Source organism: Heterocephalus glaber, unplaced genomic scaffold (assembly GCF_053883595.1).
Source record: "Heterocephalus glaber isolate CG9 unplaced genomic scaffold, H.glaber_assembly_v1.0 deba00001509, whole genome shotgun sequence".
Classification (NCBI taxonomy): Eukaryota; Metazoa; Chordata; class Mammalia; order Rodentia; family Bathyergidae; genus Heterocephalus; species Heterocephalus glaber.
Window position 1 is genome coordinate 32,120,727 of NW_028258325.1, and position 23,984 is coordinate 32,144,710.

At 41.4% G+C, this 23,984-nt stretch overlaps 1 protein-coding gene across 5 annotated transcripts in view; it reads left to right on the forward strand.

Moving 5' to 3' along the window:
* Wdr19 (WD repeat domain 19) overlaps window positions 1-23,984 on the forward strand; it is an 80,062-nt gene that overhangs the window by 24,526 nt on the left and 31,552 nt on the right. For all 5 annotated transcript variants that reach the window (XM_087187476.1, XM_087187472.1, XM_087187474.1 and 2 more), the window contains exons 10-24: window positions 626-696; window positions 1,337-1,509; window positions 1,597-1,711; window positions 2,741-2,847; window positions 3,680-3,802; window positions 6,286-6,435; window positions 9,246-9,393; window positions 9,500-9,704; window positions 11,960-12,119; window positions 12,317-12,427; window positions 14,827-14,936; window positions 20,116-20,173; window positions 22,896-23,036; window positions 23,117-23,199; window positions 23,632-23,715. In XM_087187476.1, the coding sequence (XP_087043602.1) occupies window positions 626-696; window positions 1,337-1,509; window positions 1,597-1,711; window positions 2,741-2,847; window positions 3,680-3,802; window positions 6,286-6,435; window positions 9,246-9,393; window positions 9,500-9,704; window positions 11,960-12,119; window positions 12,317-12,427; window positions 14,827-14,936; window positions 20,116-20,173; window positions 22,896-23,036; window positions 23,117-23,199; window positions 23,632-23,715 (1,839 nt within the window). The remainder of the gene's footprint in view (window positions 1-625; window positions 697-1,336; window positions 1,510-1,596; window positions 1,712-2,740; window positions 2,848-3,679; window positions 3,803-6,285; window positions 6,436-9,245; window positions 9,394-9,499; window positions 9,705-11,959; window positions 12,120-12,316; window positions 12,428-14,826; window positions 14,937-20,115; window positions 20,174-22,895; window positions 23,037-23,116; window positions 23,200-23,631; window positions 23,716-23,984) is intronic.

Consider the following 23,984-nt stretch of genomic DNA (forward strand, 5'->3'; position numbering starts at 1 on the left):
GTGTTAACCTACTCTTAGGCCCCACTTTTTTCTTCAGAGCTTTCAAGCCAGTCCTTCTGATTCCAAATCTAATGCTCTTTCTATTGTATGTACCTTGCAACTTTTATGTGAATGAACCCTGGGCAGAGGAAGAGGGGAGCTTGTTATAAAGGGAACCTGTGTCGTTTTACAATAATTAATACTGCTCGGCAAGATGTTTTCCTATTCAGACTTTATCAGAACAATATTAACCTCCTTCCTAAAGTTGTAGATCAGATAAGTAAGCTAGACACAATCCTCCTGTGCCCAAACACACTAAAACAAACAAAACCGAGCCAGGCATGGTGGCACACGGCTGTATTCCCACCACTGGGAAGGCTGAGGCAGGAGGATTGCTACAAGTCTGAGGCCAGCCTGGGCTACCCAGCAAAACTTTGTCTAAAACAAAAAAAACCCATTTAAAAGATGAAATATAATGAAATATATAGAAATTTTAATATTTTCTTACCTTCTTCCTGAAGATCATCCTGGGTGTCCTGTTTGGGAGGCCAGTAACCTAGTCTATAGTTTAAAATTGTTTTGTGAAGTAAAACAATTTTACATAAAGCTCATCTATATTTAAAATACACATTTTTTTCTTTTTCAGCATTAAAATCCATGACTTGTCAGAATTAAGGGACATGTATGCTATAGTCAATCTGGATGATGAAAACAAAGGTATTGATTTTTCCAAAGCAGACTGATATTTTGTTGTTTCATTTATAGAATAATGTAGGTGTTATTGTATAAATTGTATTCATTGTAATGGAAATAAAATTAATACTCTTCATCAGAGTTCCCCAAAATACATAGTCTCCTTATTGTAGTAATTATGTTGTCCTACTAATTGACTAAAATGTTGTAACTACATTGATGCAATACGGATGTTTGATCCAGAGATTGATGGTGAACTTTATCTTGATCTCAGGTGTGAAACACCTTTCCCTTTGCATCTGTGATACACACTTTCCCTTTGAGCTATGTTGGATGAATCAGTGCTCATACTCTTGTGCAACCCATGCTAAGTCTCCTAATCTAAAGACTGATTAAACTAGTGGAGAAAGCATGTGACCACGAGATGCAGGGAGCAAGGAGGGACAGGAGTGCAAGGGGAAGTAGAAAGAATTAATGGGCTATATACATGTCCAAACTCCCCATGAGGAATGTAACCATTATGTATTGCACACATGTACAGTTAAAAATAAAATTTCTTTAAAAGTGAAGATTTTAAAGCTACTAGTAGCTTAAATGAAAGTAGTTATTTGCTTGCCAGCAATAGTGGATTGTTTTGATTGTTTGTTTTTGACAATTATTTCAGGGTTGGGCACCTTGTCCTGGACAGATGACGGCCAGTTGCTGGCGTTGTCTACCGAGAGAGGCTCCCTGCATGTCTTCCTGACCAAGCTGCCCATCCTTGGGGACTCTTGCTGCACCAGGATTGCATACCTCACCTCCCTCCTGGAAGTCACTGTGGCCAACCTCATGGAAGGAGTATGAGAACAGTGTCATTTTCATTTTACTAATAAACCAGAAGTCTTAACTTCCGTGGTTTATGACCATTACATTTCTTTATTATAGGAGCCACCGATCACAATTTCTGTTGATGTGGAGCCCATCTTTGTGGCAGTGGGTCTTTATCATCTGGCTGTAGGAATGAATAACCGGGCCTGGTTCTATGTCCTTGGAGAGAATGGCAAGTCTGAGCTGTCTGGTGCATTCTTATCCAGAATGTGGTTTCTGTATAATTTGGGATGCCCTGCAAGTTTCTTTTAAGACAGTCTCTCACTAGTTTTGTTTGCAAAAATGTTTGCATAATATTTTGAAAGATTTTTTTCTTTACCTGTGTGATAAAGATGGCCTGGTATAGTGTGTAGGGTATAAGCTTTAGAATTAGACCCTGGTTCAATTTCCCTTCTGCCTCTTTAAGGTGATTGACTATAGAGCACTTACTTTACCTCTGTAAGCCTTGGTTTACTTGCCTAGAAAATGAGGATACTTTTTTTTTTTGTGGTGCTGGAGATTGGACCCAGGATCTTTGCACATGCCAGGCAAGTACTCTAACACAGAGCCAAAACCTCAGCTCAAGGGTACTTCTTTTTGTTTTGTTTTTGTTTGGTTTTTTTTGGTACTGGGGATCAAACTTGGTTCCTTGTGCTTGCTCAGCAGGCAGCGAGACCACTGTGCTAAATCCCTGGCTAGCTCAAGGGTACTTTTAAGGACTCATGAGGCAGAATAAATGGTGCTTAACAAACGTTAGCTTCTCCTTCCCTTTCCCTATGCTGCAACAGAGAAGCCTCAGGAATAGAACACGCTTGACAGAAACCTGTTAAACATAAAACCCCATTAACTTCCTGTCACTTAATGTTTATTTTGCACATAATTTTATTTTCTGTTGTTTCATGTGAGCCATTATAAAATTCCTGAAGGCATTTATTTGACAACTAAGATTTTGTTTGTTTGTTTGTTGAGACAGGCTCTTGCTTTGTAGTTCAGGCTGGCCTCAGATTCTCAGCAGTCCTCCTGCCTCAGCCTCCTGAGTTCTGGGATTACAAGCATGTGCTACCATGGCCAATTTAAGATTTTTTTTTTTCTAAGAATGGCTAAAATAAGGTCTTAAGTTGAGAAGACCCTTGTAAAGGCACACATTTAAAATTTATTTGCAAATATATATATATGCAGTAGTTTTACCTTTATATTAATATGGTTTTTTTAATTGCTACAGCTGTGAAAAAGTTAAAAGATGTGGAGTATCTGGGAACAGTAGCCAATATCTGTCTTCATTCCAACTATGCTGCCGCACTTTTTGAAGGCAAAGTCCAGTTACATCTGGTAAGTATAATTCTGATGTCCTGAAAACCCGCTTAGTGAAGTAGTGATAGTGGACCACCTGATGTCTCATTACCAAGAACGTTGTTCAGGAAGCAGCATGTACAGACACACTAGGAAGCCAGGTATGCACAGAATGAACAAAACTCCCTCCTGCGTGGGCTGTTCAGCTGTCTCCATTCCCTGGAAACTTGATAAATATCAACAGTGCTGTGTAGACCGTGGCTTACAGTAACAATGACCCAGGTGGTAAATTGCATCTAGCTGGAACTAGAAATGAACCATGAAAGCCTGGGGAGATCGCCATACCTCTGTCCTCCCTGGCATGTTGTTGACCCCCCCTCCCTCAGCTCTAGGGATTGAACCCAGGGCCTTTGCACTGAGCTCCAGCTCCAGCTCTTTTTTAGTTTGAGACAGGGTCATGCTAAGTCATTAAGCTGCCCAGGTTGGGCTCGAACTGCAATCCTCCTGCCTCAGCCTCCCATGCCCAGCTTGCATTGATTGGGCTCTTGTCTTTGGACATGTCACATGTGAGCATCCTCAAAACTATGCCTGTTTACTGTTTAAGAGAGACTGGCACCTCTGGGGTGGGGCTTCTAAACCAGGGCACCTCCCACATCTCTCGTGACTCTGGATGTGGGAAGCCGCAGAGCTTAGCAGCAAGACACCACAGAGCCCACTGCCAAGCACAGGGTAGTGTGTGCTGCCCAGGCCTCACTGAGGAGCCAGGTAGTCTGCAGTCTCAAGTGTCAGTTGACCCCGAGAAAAAGACACTTTTCCCCAGTTGTGCACCAGATTTGCTCAAATCTGTGAGCCACTGTTCTTGACATTGTAGATAGAAAATGAAATTGTGGATCCTCAGGAAGAACGTGAGACCCGACTCTTCCCGGCAGTGGATGAAAAGTGCCGCATTTTATGTCACGCCTTGACCTGTGAGTTCCTCATCTATGGCACCGATGTACGTATCACCTTCTTTACTGTAAACCACAGGGAATTTCGGAGTTTCACTTTGTGATCTTGGTCATACTCCTCTTCCTATTAGCCTTTTTTCTGTAACTGTATCCAATACAAGTAGTGAGGTCCGTGTGCATAGCCTTCCCGTCCGGGCCTCTGCCCCGCTGTGCAGCAGAGCTGTGCTCCTCCTGCTTCCATGCTGCCCCGGCCAGACTCGAGGCCTCTCTTAAAGTAATGAGCTGGAGCAGTCAGAGGATTTTGCCTTGTTTCCCATCTCCCAGATTACTGTCCCTTGTTACCTAATTCCAAAGTCTCAAAAATGGTAGTTTTGTGCATTTTAAAAATTCTTATCGGTACATGTTCGCCGTACACAATGATTGCATCATGGGGAGCTGGTACCCGTGCATAACACATCTTCATTCTTTCTGTGTCCCTTTCCCATCTCCTCCCTTCTCCCTCACTCCAGCTCTCAGTCCCCTTTGCATTTGCAGATTTATCTCCATGTGTTTCGTGCATTTTGTCTGTAAGAAAACAAAAAGTAGAAGGAGTTGTTTGGGATGAGAAAGTAAATCCAATGTCTTATTCCATCTTGACCTGAATGCAAGTCCAAGATGTCATTATGTAATTTTTTAATTAAACTTTTATCTTGAGATCCTTGCAGATTCACATGTAGTTGTAAGACAAAATAGATCCTGTCTACCCTTCACCCAGTCTCTCTCAATGTGCAGTCATAGCGCAGTGTCACAGCCAGGGAATTGACACCGATACAGTTCAAGTACACAGCAGTTCTGTCCCCACCAGAACCCTTCATGTTACTATTTTTAGCCACACCTACTTTTCTCCTGCCCCCACCCATTTTAACCCCTGGTAACAATCTGTTCTTCATTTTGGTAATTTTGCCATTTCAGTAATGTTATATAAATGAAGTCGTATAATTTGCAACCTCTTTTGGGATTGGCCCATTTTCCCTCAGCATGTTTCTCTGAAGAGAGCTACGTGTGCCTCACATCTGACCCTCTATTCCTGAGCTGTTTTCTGGGATGCTGATGCCCCAGTTTATTTAACCATTCCCCACAAAGAGCATCTCCTCTGACTTCTCAGTAGGGTGCTTTTTCAGGTGATGAAATGTTTTTAAACTGTGAGCAAGTGTTGGACAACTTTGTAAACACACTAAAAATCATAGAGTTGTATACTAAGAGGGTGAATTGCATGCTATGTAAATGATATTTCCATAAAGCTATTACTTAAAAAAGCAAAATGCAGTCACCTTAAGAAACAGGAAGAAAATGCTGTTGAGCATATCCATGTGTTCTGTGCCATTGATCTGTGTGCCAGTTCCTCAGCCTACCTCACACACTCTTGATTACCATTTCCGTAACAAGGGAAAGCTTTGAAATTGGGTAGACTGATTCCCCACTTTATTCTTTATTTTCAAAATTGTTTTGGCTCTCCTGCTTCCTTTCCTCTCCTATATAAATTTTAGAATAATCTTGCCCATATCTACAACAAGAAATCTTGTTGTGATTTTTTTGGAATAATGGTAAACCTGTGTATCAGCTGGGGAGAATGAACATGTTTACTACAGTGAGTCTTCCAAGCTCTGAACACAGTCTACCTCTCCGTTTATTTAGATCTTTGATTTCTTTCCACTGGTGCTTTATGGCTTTCAGCATAACAGTCCTATGCATGTTTTGTTAAATTCCTACTCAGCTATTTCACTCTCAAGTGATTATAAACTTACAGGTCGAGTATCCCTTATCTGAAAGGCTTGGGACCGGAAAGAAGTGTTTGAAGTTTCATAGGTTTGGGGGGTTTGGGAATATTTGCCTGGACATCAAATCGTCCTTTCGAATATCCTTCCTCATCTGAAACCTCAATGTCATGTTGACCCTCAAAAAGTTCAGATTTCAGATAATTTCAGATCTTTATATTACAGATCACACCACCTGTATTGTGATTTTATTTTTGGTGTGTTCATTCCTAATATATAGAAGCACAATTGTATCCGGTGGTATTTTTGTGGGTTGTTTGTTTGTTTTTTGGTATCAGGGATCGAACTCCGGGACTTGTGCTTGCACAGCAGGTGGCGAAACCACTGAGCTAAATCCCCAGCCCAATGTGGTATTTTTGTTTTAAAAATTTCTCTTCTAACTTATTAACAGCAAAAAAGATTTGAAATAACCTTTTATTTGAAAGTTTCTCTAAAACAATAATGGTATTTCTAGAGAGTAGGAAATCTATAAATCTTTTATTTCATATCACTAAAAATATAGGAATTTAGTAGACCAAATCACTTATACATTCTCATTTCATCAATTTTCTCGGATCTATACCTTTCACGTATTCTAAATATTACTTTTAGACTCTTCTATCATCAAACATAATGATGTTTCTCTAAAAAATGCAGATATTTGTTCACCTTAAATGTTGAAAGTCAGTATTTTCTTGGCCACTTCTTATATTTACATGTCTGGGTTTTGTTTTTAGACTGGTGTCATTCAGTATTTCTACATTGAAGACTGGCAGTTTGTTAATGATTATCGACATCCCGCCAGTGTGAAAAAGATTTTTCCTGACTCAAATGGGACCAGATTAGTTTTCATTGATGAAAAAAGTGATGGATTTGTCTACTGTCCAGTAAGTTAGAAAAAATTTTAAATACTTGCTTTTTACAAATGCAATATGAGAAAAAATTGTTTTTAATGTGTACCCTACATAAAATTTTCTCTTAAACAGTGCCAGAGATTGTAGTGCTTTGCCATCATCTTTGCAATACCATGTTTGCAATAAATGTTCATGACTACTTGTGTCAAGAAAATTCCATTCTGTGATTTGCCACAGTGTCCCAGATTTTTAATGGAAAAAACAGCTGTTCTGTTGTACACTACTGCTAATCTACAACACGCCAGTCACAGCCTGGCTTCTGGTACAGGACTTTTCTCCCAGATGTGCAGGGAAAGGGCAGGGCCCCTGTCCTTTCTGCACACCACAGGTGTTCTCCTCCATCCTTAAGAGCTGGAAATGAGGAAAGCTCATTTTTATTAGATGATTAAAAATGAGTGGACCAGGGCTGGGGATTTAGGTCAATGGCCCCAAGCCTGTCTCACAAGCGCAAGGTCCTGAGTTCGATCCCCATACCAAAAAAACAAGAGTGGACCCATTTTAAAAGTCAGTTTCTCTAATGTTTAAACCCCCTTCCCATTTTAAAAAATGGATTTTGATAAAGGAAATGTTGGCTTTTACATCTTTTACTATAATTACATTTTTCATTTATTTTTGTATCCAGCCAGTGGATTAGCATTGTAGGTCACAGTTCACATGGCCTACAGCTGTATTGGACCCAGTCCTTAGCAGCAGCCCCAGAGTCTGGTTTTTCCTTAGCATCCATTCAATAAACACAGCTTTCCCTTCACTATGACACCGTCCTTGAAACGACCCTTTCTTTGAAAGGAACACTTGATTGCTCTCTCCGCCTCCCCTTTGTCTGTCCTTCCTTATTTTCATCCCATCCCTCTCCTTCCCTCTCCTCCTCTCCCCTCCCTTTCCATTCCTTTCCTTTTCCTTCCCTCCCCTTCTGTTTCTTTGAAAACTATTAGCAGACATCCCTGGGAGGGCCTGGACGGTTTTTGCCAACTTCCCATTGTCCCAGTCCTTTCTGGACCAGTCTCCCTGCTCAGATAACATGGGAGGAGGGGTGACACACGCGTGAAGATGGTTCCGTGTTCCCTCTGCATGTGGAAAGCAGTCTGCTCAGGTCCCCCCCGACACACACACAGCAAGGTGCTGGTTAAAGCTGCCTCACCGCCCACCCCATGCACTCCCTGTCCAGGAGAGGCAGCAGCTGTCACCCAGCCAGGACCTGCAGGAGGAGAGAGAGCCAGGGTGTGCAGGAGTCAGGACTGGGCTGCGACTGCCAGGGGCAGAGCAGGGGTGAGGCCAGCCATAAAGGAGTGGCACCATTTACCTTTTCCTTTCACAGCTCTCTTTCTTGGTAATTTCTGTGAAGAACCCTCACTTTGATTGGATCTCAATTCCTACCTTTCTAAAATGGAGACAGTTCTAGTACTGCCATGTGGGGTTGTTGAGTGAAACTAAATGGGATGATGTGGGTAAGTTTTGAGAATAGCGTTTGCCACATAATAAGTGCTCTGCTAATGATTGCCCTTTAAAAAGAGACCTCTGGGGCTGGGGATTTAGCTCAGTGATGCCACCGCCTGCCTCAAAAGCATAGGGTCCCAAGTTCAATCCCCAGTACCAAAAAGAAAAAAAAGAGAGACCTCTGTCACCAGTGCTCAGAAACTGAGAGTCAATGTAATGCAGTAGTAAGAGCCAAGCTGCCTGGATGCAAATCCTGACTGTGTGAGTTGGGCACATTTCTCTTGCCTTAGTTTCTTCATCTGAAAAATGGGAATAACTAATAGTACTTGTCTTATAGAGTATAAATTTAGAATTAAATGAGGTTATATGCATACATACATGTACAGTAGTTAGAACAATGCTTTATAAGCCTCTTTGTCCAATTAAAAATGTGTGAATCAGGGCTGGGGATTTAGCTCAGTGGTTCTGCCGCCTGCCTCGCAAGCGCAAGGACCCAAGTTTGATCCCCGGTACCAAAAAAAAACAAAATAAGTGTGAATCACATATGTAATTTAAAATTTTCTATAAGCCACATTTTAAAGGGCAAAAAGAAACAAATGAAATTAACTTTAATATATTTAACTTAACCCAATATTATTTTGATATGTAGCTAAATTTAAAAATTATTAAAGAGATGCTTTACATTTCTTTTTTGTGATCTACTAGTTTAAATTTATGTCTCAATTCAGATTAGGCACATTTCAGTGCTCAATGGCTACAGGTGGACTTTGTAATAATAACTATCATATTGGACACCACCACTCTAGTGTTGTTATTAATTGTGGGAATTTTATATTTCATTCTTTGAGAGGAAGGCAGAGTAGGAAGAATGCACATAGTTTTCAATTCTCCATTTAGGATATATATAATCCTATCTGCTTAAATTCACATGAATTACGTGAATTGATTTTTTAAATAGCTTATATCACTATAATAGTAAATTTATGTTCATAATTCATTGTAGAGAAGTTTTTAGAAATAAAGCATTCCCAGTGTATTCTATTTAAATTGCAAATCACATATGAATTTCTGTTTCTGAATACCCAGTATTATTAAAATGTTTCTAAGCACAGATGTGATCATAGTTTGAATTTTCGTTGTCTTGAGCAGCTTCAGCTTTTTATTCTTTCCCTGAAGCCATTGAGTTGAGACTTGTAGTTTTCCATATAAATTCACTACATTTTGGATCCTAACCTTGACTTGCCTAGTGACTAGTTTTCTTTTCAAGCCAAATGTATGTAGTTGAGGAACAGGAAGAGAAACCTCCTCCTTGCTGTGGTTGGGACAGACCTGCAAATCCTATTTTATAGGTTAATGACGCGACCTATGAGATTCCAGATTTTTCACCAACCATTAAAGGCATTCTCTGGGAAAACTGGCCACTGAATAAAGGTGTGTTTGTTGCTTACGATGATGATAAGGTGTACACTTACGTCTTTCACAAGGACACTATACAAGGTATTGGATCACATCTCATACATTTGTTGATAAATGAATTTCCATTGCAATGACGTTAAAACCTTTCTGCTGTTTCTGCATCTCAATGTCTGTCTTACTACTGTAGGATCCAAGGTGATTTGGGCTGGTAGCACCAAACTTCCCTTCGCTCATAAACCTTTGCTGTTATACAACGGGGAGCTGACCTGCCAAACACAGAGTGGAAAAACAAATAACATCTACCTCAGCACCCACAGCTTTCTCCACAGTTCAAAGGACGTGGGGCCCGAGGAACTGCGGCAAATGTTGGCGCAGACTCTAACGCTCAAAAGGTGGGCTGAAAGCCTCATCTTGGGGCCTCTCCCTTGCTTTTGTGGTGTTCAAGGTAGAATCCTATTCCGTACGCTGTAGATAACAGTACTTGCCTTGTTTATTTCAGAGCTGCTGTGAGCATCAGGTAACATAACGGATATAAAAATGCACATAGATTCCATAGGAAGTACTATTGGCAAGTGTTATCATCAATATGAGAAAAGCTTTATTACAAGAAAAGCCCTTAAGAACAAAAAAGTTTCTAAGCACCCAAATAGTCCAGTTATTGTGAAATTCTAATAAACCTAATTACTTTGACACTATCTTGATTTCATCATAGTGAGGTTTAATTTTGCCATGCTTGAGATCCGCTTTTCCTGATTTTTTTTTCTTACCTCTTAGGGCCACTGAATTCCTCTGTGGTTCTAATTCTTCTAATCATGTCTTAAATGTTGCTTTTCCTTGGGGTCCCAGGAGCTCCCTTCTCTAATCATTCTTCCCGGCTGAATCTTTTCTACTCACAGGACTTCACCACCATCGAGAGTGTCTGGCTCCAAAAACAAATAAGTAAATAAAGAAAAGCCGTCTTCAAGCCGGGGATTTAGCTCAGTGGCACTGCGCCTGCCTCAAAAGCGCAAGGTCCTGAGTTCAATCCCCAGTACTGAAAAAAAAAAAAAAACAGCCCGATCCTCTGTTTACTCTCCTACCAGTGCTATGTGCTTGGAAACCCATGAGCTCCTCAACCAAACTTGCTATCTTCCACAGACCCCTGTTTCCACCCTGTTCTCATCACACACACTCACGCCCTGGAACACACACCTCCCAGATCCTGTCCTCCTCGTCTCCCTCGTCTTAACTCAGATCCTCACTGGGAACAATGTAAAGTGTCACCACTTCTAGCCACTCTCTCTCTCGTCCCCAGCCTCATGGCAGTCTATTCTGTTCTGTTCTTTTCATTCTGAAAATGTGATTCTGATCCTCTTTTCCCATGGCTCAGGATCTTTCTGTGACTTCCTTTGCCTTCAAGAAAAAATTTAAACCCCTCGGGGACCTCAGCTGCCATCCTGGGCCCTTGGTGGTGCAGTGCCAGCCACAGGCGTTTGCACTCACCTCCTCTCCTCTGCTGACTGCTTGAGCAGTGGATGTGCGTGGTTCTCCCTGGCACGCTCCCCCCCTCCAAGGTCATAACTGCTCACCCATCAGCAAAGCCATGCCCACTCCAGGAGGCCCTCCCTGATCCCACCCACTGCAGTCCCAGGCAGGGTTGCTGATGTGCTGCCTCAGGGCCAGGATGAGGTCTATTCAGTGGCTTAGGGCACTTTGCCACTGGACCACTAAGGGACTGGAGCCAGTCTCCCATGGCGTCAAACCTCACTTCACAATCTATAAAGTTATAATGACGTATTCGGAACAGTGAGGACAACACTTAATGGCTAAGGTTGTTAGGGTGATCTAAGAGAATGTATGCAAAACATTCAGCACAAAGATTCAGGTAAGCACTCAGTGACCTTGGTCACACTGTGCTGTAGCCCTTGCCTGCTTCTTCCTCCTGCCCCATGGATAACTGCCCTGATGACAGTGGCTGTGCATTGATCTCGTCTCCTGGTTCCTGGCCTGTAGCACATGCCCACGGATGCTCAATAAACATGTGCTGGGTGGGCAAGTGGATGGGTGGAGAGGCGGGTGATGGCCAAATGGGGACATGATGTGCACTGAGGCAGAGGAAAAGCTTAATCGGCATTGAAGTTCACGCTTTAAGCCAGAGGTCATTGGACTTTTTCTGCTCTGGGTCAAATGGTAAATATTTCTGGCTTTAAGGGCCATTGAGTCTCTGTCACAACGACTGAAGCCAGCAGTGTGGCCAGCGACCTTGCAAGTGCAGGATGCTGAGTGGCCATGTCCCCCCTCAACCTGTATTTACAGAAGCAGGCAGCAGACTGGATTTGCCCTGTGGCCCATAAGCTGCTGACTTGTTTTAAATATCTAAATGTATAGGTATAGAGTACTGATTTTATTAGACTGTTAACTGGAGAGGGGTGATTTACAGAGAGTAGATTCAGACTTATAAAAGAAATTCAAGAAAAAAACACGTACCTGTACACTGAAAGAAAGAAAATGTGTACTCTTCATTGCTTGCAAGTGACAATTACAGGTTGAGAAATGCTCTGTAAAATGTGTCCAGCACATGGCGGTAGATTAGATGCAGTGTGCAAGGCACCTCAATGGCCAAGAGAGTTCTCTGCTGACACTGCCCCCCCCCGCCCCCGCCCGGCAGGTTCACTGATGCCTGGGACATCTGCAAGACTCTCAACAACCCCACCACCTGGCAGGAGTTGGGCCGGGCCTGTCTCCATCACATGAAAGTGGACTTTGCCATCCGAGTGTACCGGGCAATCAGAAATGTTGGCATGGTGATGTCCTTGGAGAAAATAAAGGTATACACCTTTTTTTTAGATTTATCCTATTAAGGTTTAAATACTATTTATTCAAATATTTTAAATTTCTTCCGTTAATCTTACCTAACACGTAAACAGGCGAATAGACAGAACATTCACTTCCTACTGAGTGGTCTTAAAAAAAAAAAAAAAAATGTTTGTGTGTTTCTCCTCATCCAAACTGCTTTTTTCTGCAGGGAATAGAGGACTACCATATTTTAGCCGGAAATCTGGCTATGTTTACTAACGATTTCAACCTAGCCCAGGACCTGTACCTCGCGTCCAGCTGCCCGGTGGCTGCCCTAGAGGTATGGTGGCAAATAAGGAGGAAAAGTACCTGCGGGACCGGGGGTGGTGGCACATGCCTGTAACCCCAGCAGTCTGGGAGGCTGAGGCAGGGGGGTCACACATTCGAGCCCAACGTGGGGAGCTTGGTGAGTTAGTGAGACTGTCTCAAAAGGGCTGGGGATGTAGCTGAGTGTGGAGGCCCTAGGTGCCACTCCTAATGCTGGCCCCCCAAAAAGCACATGCAGAGACAGAATCTCCCCGCATGTGTAGTTGAAACTTCTCAGCACCTGACACCACATCCCTTCCCCTCCTAAAACGTGAACATTTCAGCCTCAAGAACCGCTGAGCACTCATTAACTTAAAAGAATATTTTCATTCTGCATTCAGTGAAGGCGTAAAAGGCATATTGTGAACATTACTAAATAATTTAAAGTCTAAATGCGTCCAAAGAGAACAGATTATATAACTTACAAAACTGTAGAAGGGAAATAGCTACCATTTAGAGTATTCGCATGTGCCAGGCGCTTTTCTAAGCACTCAACCTATATTAACTCATTCAGCTCTCCTAGGAGTCCTGTGAGATAGGACCGCTGCCTTCTCTGTTTTCCAGTTGGGAAAACCAAGGCCCATCTGCCTTTTTCCTTGTTGTATGAAATTCTCTTGCATATTAAGAGTTGAGAGTTGCAGGGCAGCAACTAAGACAGGGTGAAGGACAAGCTTAGGGGCAGGGAGGAAGGGAGGCATGCCAGCATCTGATAGTGATCAGGAGCCTGGAAGAGCGGGTCACATCTGGATCCGAATCCCAGCCCACAGGATAGCTGCAAACATTTTAAAATAGGAATTAGATCTTTCAGCACAGCATCTGATGAGTAGACACAAAAACAGTAATTGTTGTAGGGCTGGGGATTTAGCTCAGTGGTTCCGGCGCCTGCCTTGCAAGCTCAAGGTCCCAAGTTCGATCCCCAGTACCAAAAACAAAAAAAAACAAAAAAACAAAAGACAAAAACAGTAGTTGTAACTAGTATTAGTTATTCCACCCCAAACAAGAATTTCTACAAATGTGTAAAAGGGGTTGTTTTGAAAATATGTTTATAACTAATTTTATGGCTTTCTTTCTCATATTGTTCCATAGCACCCAGGCGTGGTGGCACATACCTGTAATCCTAGCACTCAAGAGGCTGAGGAAGGAGGATTGCCATGAGTTTTAGGCCAGCCTGGGCTACATAATGAGTTCAAGGCCAGCCTGAACTACATAGTGAGACCTTGTTTTAAAAAAAACAAAAAATTTCCACAGCAGATTTTCGTTTTCTTTTTCATTTTTGTTGTTTTTTCAGTTCTGGGGATCAAACCCAGAGCCTCACACATACTAGGCAAGCCTGTCCCACTGAGCTATTCCTCCTGCCCTGATTTTCATCTTTACAATAATTTTCATTTTTTATTTTAAGTTAATTAATTGTAAGAAAAATTTACATAATTGTACAGTATGCTTTGAGATAACTGAGGACACCCTGAGAAGTTCTGAGGACTTGGACTTGTGCTCACTGCAGTAGACATGTCAGCACAGCGAGCAAAGACCAAGATGTCACCATAGCTCTTCTGCCTTTACCTGGGGGGGGCTGGCCATTTTTAACTTTGTAAAACATTTGAGGAAATAGCTTCAGAGCGGAGAGGGTTGATTGCATTCTGTCGGTTCTTTAACCTCACTTTGAGGGGTATGTTAGCTGGATACAGAGGTCAGAGGCAGTTCAGTAGAGGTCAGAAAAGTTCAATACAAAAGGGTAGTTGTGAAAAGGAAAATAAGCCTGCCCTAGTTCAGTGCCTGGCAAAGAGTAGCACCTAAAAAATGTTAGTTATCATTAATTCTACAGATGTGTAAGTAAGGTGAGAAATGAATCTTAAAAGATTCTTGTTCTTAAGAGGTTAGTTTATATTTGGAATATAAGTTTATATATTTGGAACCAGGGAGAGAAACAGTTCAAATGTTATTTATGTTTTCTATTATTCAATTGCAATATAGCTTCAAATTGTCTAAGAAAATACTATCAACTCCTATAGTAAAGTGTGTCTCAACTTTTTATTATTTCCCCTGTAGGATGAAAAATTAATTTTGGCTTATTATGTTAATTTAAATTTAATTTTTCCTTACTGAGAAAAATTAAATATTAAGGAATGATTTTGTTAGGGAGGACTGAGTGTGGGGTGCATCACAAACCTCTGTCAGCGACGAGATTCTGCGCCCCGTAGGCTCTGTCAGCTCCACTGAGCATGCATGCTGAAGCAATGCGTCATCCTTGGCACCACCGCCATTCCTTGCTCAAGCAAAAAGTTTTTGTAACCACTTTCATGAAAGGTGGTGCCACGCAGTGACTTTGCAGAATCATTCACTCTTCAGAAGTTAAATTCTTTCTCTTCCTAACAGATGAGGAGGGATTTACAGCACTGGGACAGTGCTCTTCAACTGGCAAAACGCTTGGCCCCAGAACAAATACCATTTATATCAAAAGAGTATGCGATTCAGCTTGAATTCATGTAAGTCCTCACCTTCTGCCCTTTAATTGGTAGCTAATTGCTGCGTACCTTCAGTTCTGAACTGCCATTAATTGGAAGGCCTTCCCTCGATTCAACCATTTCTTTTTAGGGAGAAGAACCTTTGTATCTAACTAATGATAATCATGCATTTGTATATAATCATGCATTTTCATTTTTAGCCTCTACTGTAAGTTTGGGTCTAGGCCTTGTCCCCATTTTGGGTCTAAACACCATTTGTACCACCCATAGCCATCAACAGGTATGCACACCATCAGAGTGACACACTGCACTCACGATCCTGACCTCTTAGCACTCTGAGGGCTTGTGGTGTAATTTCAAGGCAGAGGGAAGAATACGGAAATTGATTCGTGCTGCTATAACAGAATACCTGAGACTGGGTAATACAAAGAGCAGACATTCACTGTGGGAGGCTGAGGCAGAAGGGCTGCAAATTCAAGCCCAGCCTGGGCAATTTAGTGAAAACTTATCTCAAAATAAAAACTGAAAAGGGGGCCAGGGATTTAGCTCAGTGGTTCCACCACTTGCCTGGCAAGCGCAAGGTTCTGAGATCGATCCCCGGTACCAGAAAAAAAGAAAACAACTGAAAAGGGGTGGGGATTTAGCATAGTGCAGAGGCCCTGGGTTCAGTCCTCGACACTGCAAAGCACACACATACACACAAAATCAAAACTGGACATGGTGGTACACAACTGTAATCTCAGAAGTCTGGAGGCTGAGGCAGAAGGATTACCATGAGCCATGAGTTCAAGACCAGCCTGAACTACATAGCAAGACCCTGACTTGAGGAAAAAAAAAAAGAACAGCCAACATTTTACCTCCCAGTTCTGTTCTGGAGGCTGGGAAGGCCAAGATCAAGGCACCAGCATCTACATTCGGGCTTGTTGCTATGTTCCTTCCACCATGATAATGGCCCTGGTGACCCCAGCACCTCTTAAAGTCCCCATCTCCCAGTGCCATGACAACGTGTGTGCGTGGGGGCACATGTTCAGTCCAGAGAAGTCTGCATCTAGTTTGCCTCTATTTATAAACATTGTTTTCTTTTTTGAATTGAGCTGCATGTGGATAAAAAGTTAATGTTAAAAGTCAAGAGAGGGCTGGGGATTTAGCTCAGTGGTTTCGCCGCCTGCTGCGTAAGCACAGGACCTGAGTTCGATCCCCAGTACCAAAAAAAAAAAGTCAAGAGAGAAGCTTTACACAGGAAGACATCAGTGTTTGCATAATAATCTTTTCTGGTGCATGAATAGGCTTCACAAGTATCTCCTACCTTTAGAAATTCCACGGTCTATTCTGAATATTTTAGAATTTTCTAGTACTCTTAATTCCTGGGCCATGTTTATTGTCAATAGTGTTAATTAACAATATTTATTTCAGTGCTGCACAAAAACGTAATGTAGAGGCATTCAGCATCCAATTTTAAGTTAATGTTCAGTTACTCCTACTAATGCAAATAGCCAGAGACTATAAATGAAAAGTTTTTGTGAATGAAAAGTTTATTTGCAAATGTAAGTGCATAGGTGTATGTGCAATGGCAACATCACAGCTAAACAGTTTCTCTTGACATTTATAAGATGCATTCCAATTTCAGAAATATTAAAGTGTGGTAAAATTGATGAAAAATAAAATATGATTTTAACATTTGATTTTTAAAATACATTTTATGTAGATTCACTTTCTTTTCCTACAGACTTTGGATTCACTGAAAATACTAACCACAGGGCTGGGGATTTAGCTCAGTGGTACCGCCACCTGCCTTGCAAGCACAAGGTCCCAAGTTTGATCCCTGGTACCAAAAAGAAAATACTAATCACAAATTTTAACAATAGACATTATTTGGGCTGGGGATTTATCTCAGTGGTTCCATCACCTGCCTCGCAAGTGCAAGGTCCTGAGTTCAATCCCCGGTACCAAAAAAAATAAAAAATTTTTTAATATAGACATTATTTTATCAAAAAATCCTCTCATTTCCAATCAGCATACCTGATTTTAAATTTTCTGTTCTACAGATAAAAAACTGTGGAGATGTTATTTCTCTTTAATCAATCTTGATTTAGGTTTACCACATTTCTGCTCCTTAAAAATTAAATCCAGGAGCTTGGCAGGTAGTTCAGTGTATAGCATGTGATTTTCATGGGCAAGGCCCTGGGTTTAATCCCTAGCACCAGAATGAAATATAAAATCCATGTGCCAGAGTGGATGTATTGGAGTCTTAGTACACAACCCGAGACAGATGGCCCAGGGCCTGGCCCTCCACCTCCATGCTGAGGGTGACTGCATCTCAGGGTATAAAACTTCTGTACTGAAGAGGCAAAACTGACCTACTATGTCCTGTTGGAGCACTGACACCCCCAGAAGCCCTCGGACCATTCAGAAGACTGATTTTTACTTCTTTCAGGGACACTGAAGCTTTTGTAATGATCTCTCACTTCATCTCAGTATGGTCCACAGAGTTGAGGTCAGTTGAAAGCTTCCTCTGGTGGTGTTGGTGGCTGCAGCTCCGGGAGTTGCAGCTGCTTTGACCCCTTCAACTTGATACTTGACTGTGTACCCCACCAAGTCCCCCAGCTTTCATTACCGTCCGTGTGTGGGCCTTTACACTCTGATACAACACACCCTGGGCCCCAACAATCAGAAGAGCTTCCCTTGCAATGACAGTGACTGGCCTGAGTGTATCTTCTCACCTTCCAGTGTCCCAGCAGCCCCCAGCTGCTTCAGGCCAACACCTGCAGCCTGAGGCTTGCGCTCTACAGTCTGTTGCATTATGCATGCAAGACCTTGAGTAGGTCAAGTCTGGAGGAGATTTGTTCTCCAGGGTGAGATCAGACTAATGAGCTAGGTCACATGAGAATTCCAGGATGAAATAATAATACAGCAAAATAACATAATAAAATGAGAATTTCAAAATCTCAATTTAGCACTTCCTAATTGAGCAGGCTCCTGAAGGAGAGACTGTCAGGAGACATCCCTGGGTGGGTTGATGTAATTGGGCCCAAATTAGAAATTCCCTCCCAGGAACACTGCTGATGGTGACAGTTTCTCTTCCAAAACCTTCCTCATATATCACTGGCTGCCAAAACTGAGTGAGGCTTAGAGAAGCTGGATGACTTGCATAAGCTGATAATGTGGAGCTAAGGCGAATCTCAAACAATGCCATTTTCAGAGCTGATTAATTAGGGTGGAGGAGATGGTTTCTCAGAGGAAGGTGGGTCTCAATAAAAAGATCTTAAATCATTGACATAAGTACTGAAAATATATTGAGAGAATGTCTTCTAGATACGAAGATCTGTGTCCATATTGGTCATGGAAACAGACTGCTAATAATTATTAATATGGTTTAAATCTTTTGGGGGCTTTTTGGGGTTTTTGTTTTGTTTTGTTTTTGGTACCGGGGATCGAACTCGGGACCTTGTGCTTGCGAGCCAGGAGCTGGAACCACTGAGCTAAATTCCCGGCCCTGGTTTAAATCTTAAATATGGCCAAAGGCCAGGTTGATCACCAGCCTATCGCACTATTGGAAGGTGACGGAACCTGCAGAAAGTAGAGCCTAGTGAGAGGAAGTGAGGTCACCAGGGGTGTGCCCTTGAAGAGGGTCTTGTGATAGTGGGACCCAGGCTCCTCCTCTATTTCCTGGCTCTCCTGAAGTGAGCAGCTCTGCCCCACTTTGATGTTCTGCCTTGCCACAGACCCAAAACAACAGGGCCAAGCAACCATGGACTGAAACTTCTGAAACCATTAACCAAAATAAACCTTTCTTCCTCTAAGTAGCACTGGAAAGCTAACTAACAGTTTTTAGTTTGTTTGTTTGGTACCGGATATCGAACTCGGGTCCTTGTGCTTGCGCAGCAGGTGGCGAAACCACTGAGCTAAATCCCCAGCCCAAACTAACAGTTTTGTTATGTATTATACTTGTGATCAGGATAAAAACAGCCATCAATACTATAAATCCTGGTTTGTTCCTCTGTTTCTATCTTGAGTAAACTGATAGCAGCCCACATTTTCTCAACACATATTCTTCTCCCTATTTTTTTTTTTTTTTGGCTTTTATGAGATAAGATCTCACAATACATAAGATGTGATCAAAAACTACAGTGAATAGGGCCGGGGATGTAGCTCAGTGGTTTCGCCGCCTGCTGCGCAAGCCCAAGGACCCAAGTTCGATCCCTGGTACCAAAAAAAAAACTACAGTGAATGTTTCAATTTTCAAAAATTTTATTACACTGAAAGACACATTTGCCATTAATCCTCTTCAGAATACTCTGTCTCACTTCAAACACACTCATCCCACCATTCTTGCCACTTTCTGAAGCAGTTCTGGAAGTTCTCTGAGTGTCATTAGTTGTACTGTGATGGCTGCCTCAATGTTCTGAGTCAGTTCCAACATTTACCTTTCACAGCCATTTTGACTTTGGGAAGAGCCAGAAGTGACATGGTGCCAAATCCGGTGTAAAGGGTGGATGAAAACACACTGTAATGTTTTTAGGAGCCTACCTTTTCATTGGATGACACTAGGCAGCTGCATTCACCATATTTTTGATCATGGCTCCTAAAAACACTCAGGAAATGCAGCCACAAAGGAGGAATTACAGACCTGCTTCAGACTGGCAAGAACGATGAGATAGGCTTGTTTGAACCAAAGGGGAGAATTCTGAGGAGATTAGTGACAATGTGTCTTTTACTGTAATGTTTTTAAATAAACATTCACCATATTGTTTGATCACCCCTTATGTTCCAGACTCACCTCAAAGTCTTGATCCTCCTACCTCAGCTTCCCCAAGTACTGGAATTACAGGTGTGCACCACCATGAGCAACAGTATATCTTCTTATAAACACTGGGCCTTTGGGGGTGGGGGGGATTCGTTTTTATGGTCACATGAGTGTCACTTAGTGCTCCAAAAGAAATAATCCATTAAAAATGATCCATAGAGTTTACTGTAGTTCCCTCAAAATGCCTCCCATATCACAAGCAGGTTCTTTATAGAGCAGCATATTCCAGTTTAATACTTTTAAAGTGGCAAAATGGTGAGTTGCACTTTGACAGAATGCTTGTTGTACTCAACACCTTCTGTGAGCTTCAGCAACTCTCTAACAAAGATGACTTTTAAGTTTTGTGTATGTAAATACTTAAATATGAGTTAAAATTCACTCTGATTTTTCTTTCAGGGGAGATTATGCAAATGCTTTGGCCCATTATGAGAAAGGAATAACAGGTGATGATAAGGTAACCTTAAATAAAGATAAAATATGCATAATTATCCCCAGATTTGTTTTCAGTTTCATTTTTTAAATTCTGGTCTTAATTTTCACTGTATTTATGTAATATCTAGTGGGTGAGCCTATTTCTCGCCTTGTTAGCAACATGGCAAGAATATAGTTAAGCTTTTTTCTTCCAGCACTAGGAACTGAACCCAGGACCTTTGCACTGATCTACATGCCCAGCCTGTTTCATTTTTTATTTGAAACAGGGTCTTGCAAAGCTGCTAAATTGCCCAGGATGGACTCGAACTTATGATCCTCCTATCTCAGCCCCTAGTTAAATCATTTTAAAATACTTTAAACTCTCAAAAACCAAAGATGACAATATTGTTATCCATCTAGAAAAGATATATTCTCCATTCCATCCTAAATATAAGCTGCTAGTTAAGATTAGAAGTAAAGGGCCAGGGATTTAGCTCAGTGGTTCTGCCACCTGCCTCACAAGAGCAAGGACCCAAGTTCAATCCCTGGTACCAAAACAAAAACAACAAAAAAAGATTAGAAGTAAAAATTTTATCCCTTCCCACTTACAGACCTGTGTAATTTAGTAAGAAAATGGTACATCTGAACAAGGGAAGCTTATATACCATTAAAAGATTAAACAGATTCAAATATATTAACTTGGAAAGGCCAAGAGGAAAAACAAAATACTGTTTTGTATACAGATAATACCAAGTTGATCTTTGCTCAATTAATAGAAATGAATTATTTCATTTTTTGTAAAAGTCCAAATATATATTTGTCATAAGCCAACGTTTTTCTGAAGGCTTTTACTCTCTTAAAAAACTTCAATAACCACTTTGAAAATTAGTTCCAAAAAAGTCAATTCTGCCATCCTACCTCTAACACCAGTCTTCAGATGACCCTAGAAAGCCAGGCACTGTGATACACACTCATATAATACCCGTTACTCACGAGGCTGAAGCAGGAGGGTCACAAGTTCAAGCCCAGCCTGGTCAACTTAGTGATTTAGTGAGAACCTGTCTCAAAACAAAAAATAAAAAGAGCCAGGAATGTAGCTCAGTGCAGATGCCCTGGATTTGATCCCCCCCCCTCCAAAAAAAAAGAATCCTATACCTACTGCATTCTCTCATCCCAGAATTTTAGCTTGAGAAGCTCAATTTTGTAATAAAATTGGTGTTTTTAAGTTGATGTAAAGGTTGAATCTTTCTTCTGTTTATGTGTAGCATAGTTAATACAAGAGGAATGAAAGCTCATCATATGCAATTTTTAAAACCACCACAGTATGTTAATGTGAAAAGTGAGAGTCTCGTATTTGGTCCCATATCACACCCTGAAATGTCACCCATTAAATCCAGCGATAGTGTTTCTGAAGGGAATATCCTTACAAGTGGAATTTCTAGGCCATAAAATATGTTTTTAATTTCTGATACAGCTAAATTGTTCCCCAAAACAAATTACAGTAATTCACACCTATCAGTTGTATATGATGGTGTCTATTTTCTTATATGGTATTATCAATAATAGTGAATCATTTAATTTGGTAAGCAAAAATATATGTATTTTATGTGTTTTTTATTAGTAGTAAAGTTAAGCATGTTTTTATTTATTGGCCAGGTTTTTGTTTGTTTGTTTGTTTGTTTTCCTTCGGTACTGGGAATCAAACTCGGAATCTTGCGCTTGCAAGGCAGGCGGCGGCACCTCTGAGCTAAATCCCTGGCCTGGCCAGTTGTTTTTAATGAATTATCCATTCCTATTCTTTGCTCATTTGTCTCAGGTTTTTGACATTTTCTTTCTTTGACTACACTTTTGTTTAGTTCACTCTTTGTCTCTGCTGTCAAATGTAGCTACTGCTACTAGCTACATGTGGCAGTTTAAATTATTTAAAATTAAATAAAACTGAACGTTTAGCACTTTCACGCTTGTCATACTTCAAATGCCTAGTCGCCACCTGTGACTATTAGCTACCATGTTGGACAGGCCCAATACATTAACATTTCTGTTACCACCAAAAGTTCTGCTGGACCTGCTACTTTAGGTAAAGTACAATCTAACACTGCATTTTACTAGAATAGATCAGTTACTAGAAAAGTTCTTTAGTTGTCTTTGTTATCATCATCATTATTATTACTATTATTTTTGTATTTTGAGATAGGCTCTCACTATGTAGTCTGGCCTAGCTCAAACTCTCAACCCTCCTGCCTGCCTCCCAAGTGCTGGATTACAAGAGTACACCACCATGCCCAGCTTGCTATCTTTAATGAATTAAACACTTCTAAGTAAACAAAGCTTATGTTCAATCATGTCTAGTACAGAAATCTTCAATTTGATAAATGATTTTCCCCTAAATTTATTCATAATATTTATGTTACAGTAGCCAGTATATTACTACTTATATACAATATTGTGTCAAGACCCATACGAGGTATTATCACACAGGATAGTAAATATTTTCTTTTAAGGGTGAAAGATCTAGACTCCCAAAGAAAAAATGTAGAACATTGTAATAGTTGGGTTTTTTTTTTAAAAAAAAAGGGGGCTGGGGATTTAGCTCAGTGGTTCCGCCGCCTGTCTTGCAAGCGCAAGGACCCGAGTTCGATCCCAGGTACCAATGTTATTTCAAAATTATAGGCTTCCTGGAACAGGAAGCAAACCGTAAGCTTTGAACTGGCTGAGATACAGGCATTGAGTTAGGGCCCGACGCTGCCACTGCCTCCTCCCTGCAGGAACACGATGAGCTGACCCTGGCTGGAGTGGCCCGGATGTCCATCCGGATGGGCGACATCCGCAGAGGGGTGAACCAAGCCCTCAAGCACCCCAGCAGGGTCCTGAAGCGAGACTGTGGAGCCATACTGGAGAATATGAAGGTATTCTTCACTCTGTGGGAATATCTGTGTGGTCCTATGCATCACCAGTGTAGAATTTTAATAACCCTGTGTTATTTTAGCAATTTTCAGAAGCAGCCCAGCTGTATGAAAAAGGCCTCTACTACGACAAAGCTGCATCTGTGTACATCCGCTGTAAGAACTGGTAAGGGCTGGCCACTGTGTGCTTCATCAGGCATGGAAATGAATGTGTCAGGATTTACACGCTCCCTCCTTGCTGCACCTTCCACCTCTGTCTTTACTACACAGAGGAGTTCATATTAATACTCTTTTCCCAAAGAACAGCACATTCTGCGGTTTGGTATGGGGAGATTCCTAATCAGGTAAATTACTAGGGAAAAACAAACAAAACTATTATCCCAAAAGAATCAATCAATTAACCTTCATCCTCCCACTGTAGGGTGAGTAGGAGTATTAAGAGAAAAGGCAGGTAAGTCTACTTGTACCTATAGAAGCCAAGATTTTTGAAAGATGATGATAATTGGTTTTTGAGTCCTAAAAACTGGCATTTGGTTGTAGGCAGCTGCTGTGCAAGGAACAGACTGTCAATACCATTCTCCTTGAATCTTCCTTTTAGGGCAAAAGTTGGCGAGCTTCTGCCTCACGTCTCTTCTCCTAAGATCCACCTGCAGTATGCCAAAGCTAAGGAAGCAGATGGAAGGTTTGTAGTTTCTCAGATTTATACAACTTTAATGTGTTCGTGATGGGGCTGTAATTCACATGTCTCGCTGCTGGGTGCTTTGAATCACCGGTGGTACATGCATGGGACAGTCCTATCTGAAATACAAGCTGCCCAATGGGACAGTCATGCATGTACCACCAGCAGTTCAAGCCAGCAGGAATATGTTAAGTAGTGAAAATTTAATAAGTTAACCAGTGATATTTACAACCCTCTAAGAAAGGGAAAGCAGAGAAAGAGAACATTTCTGC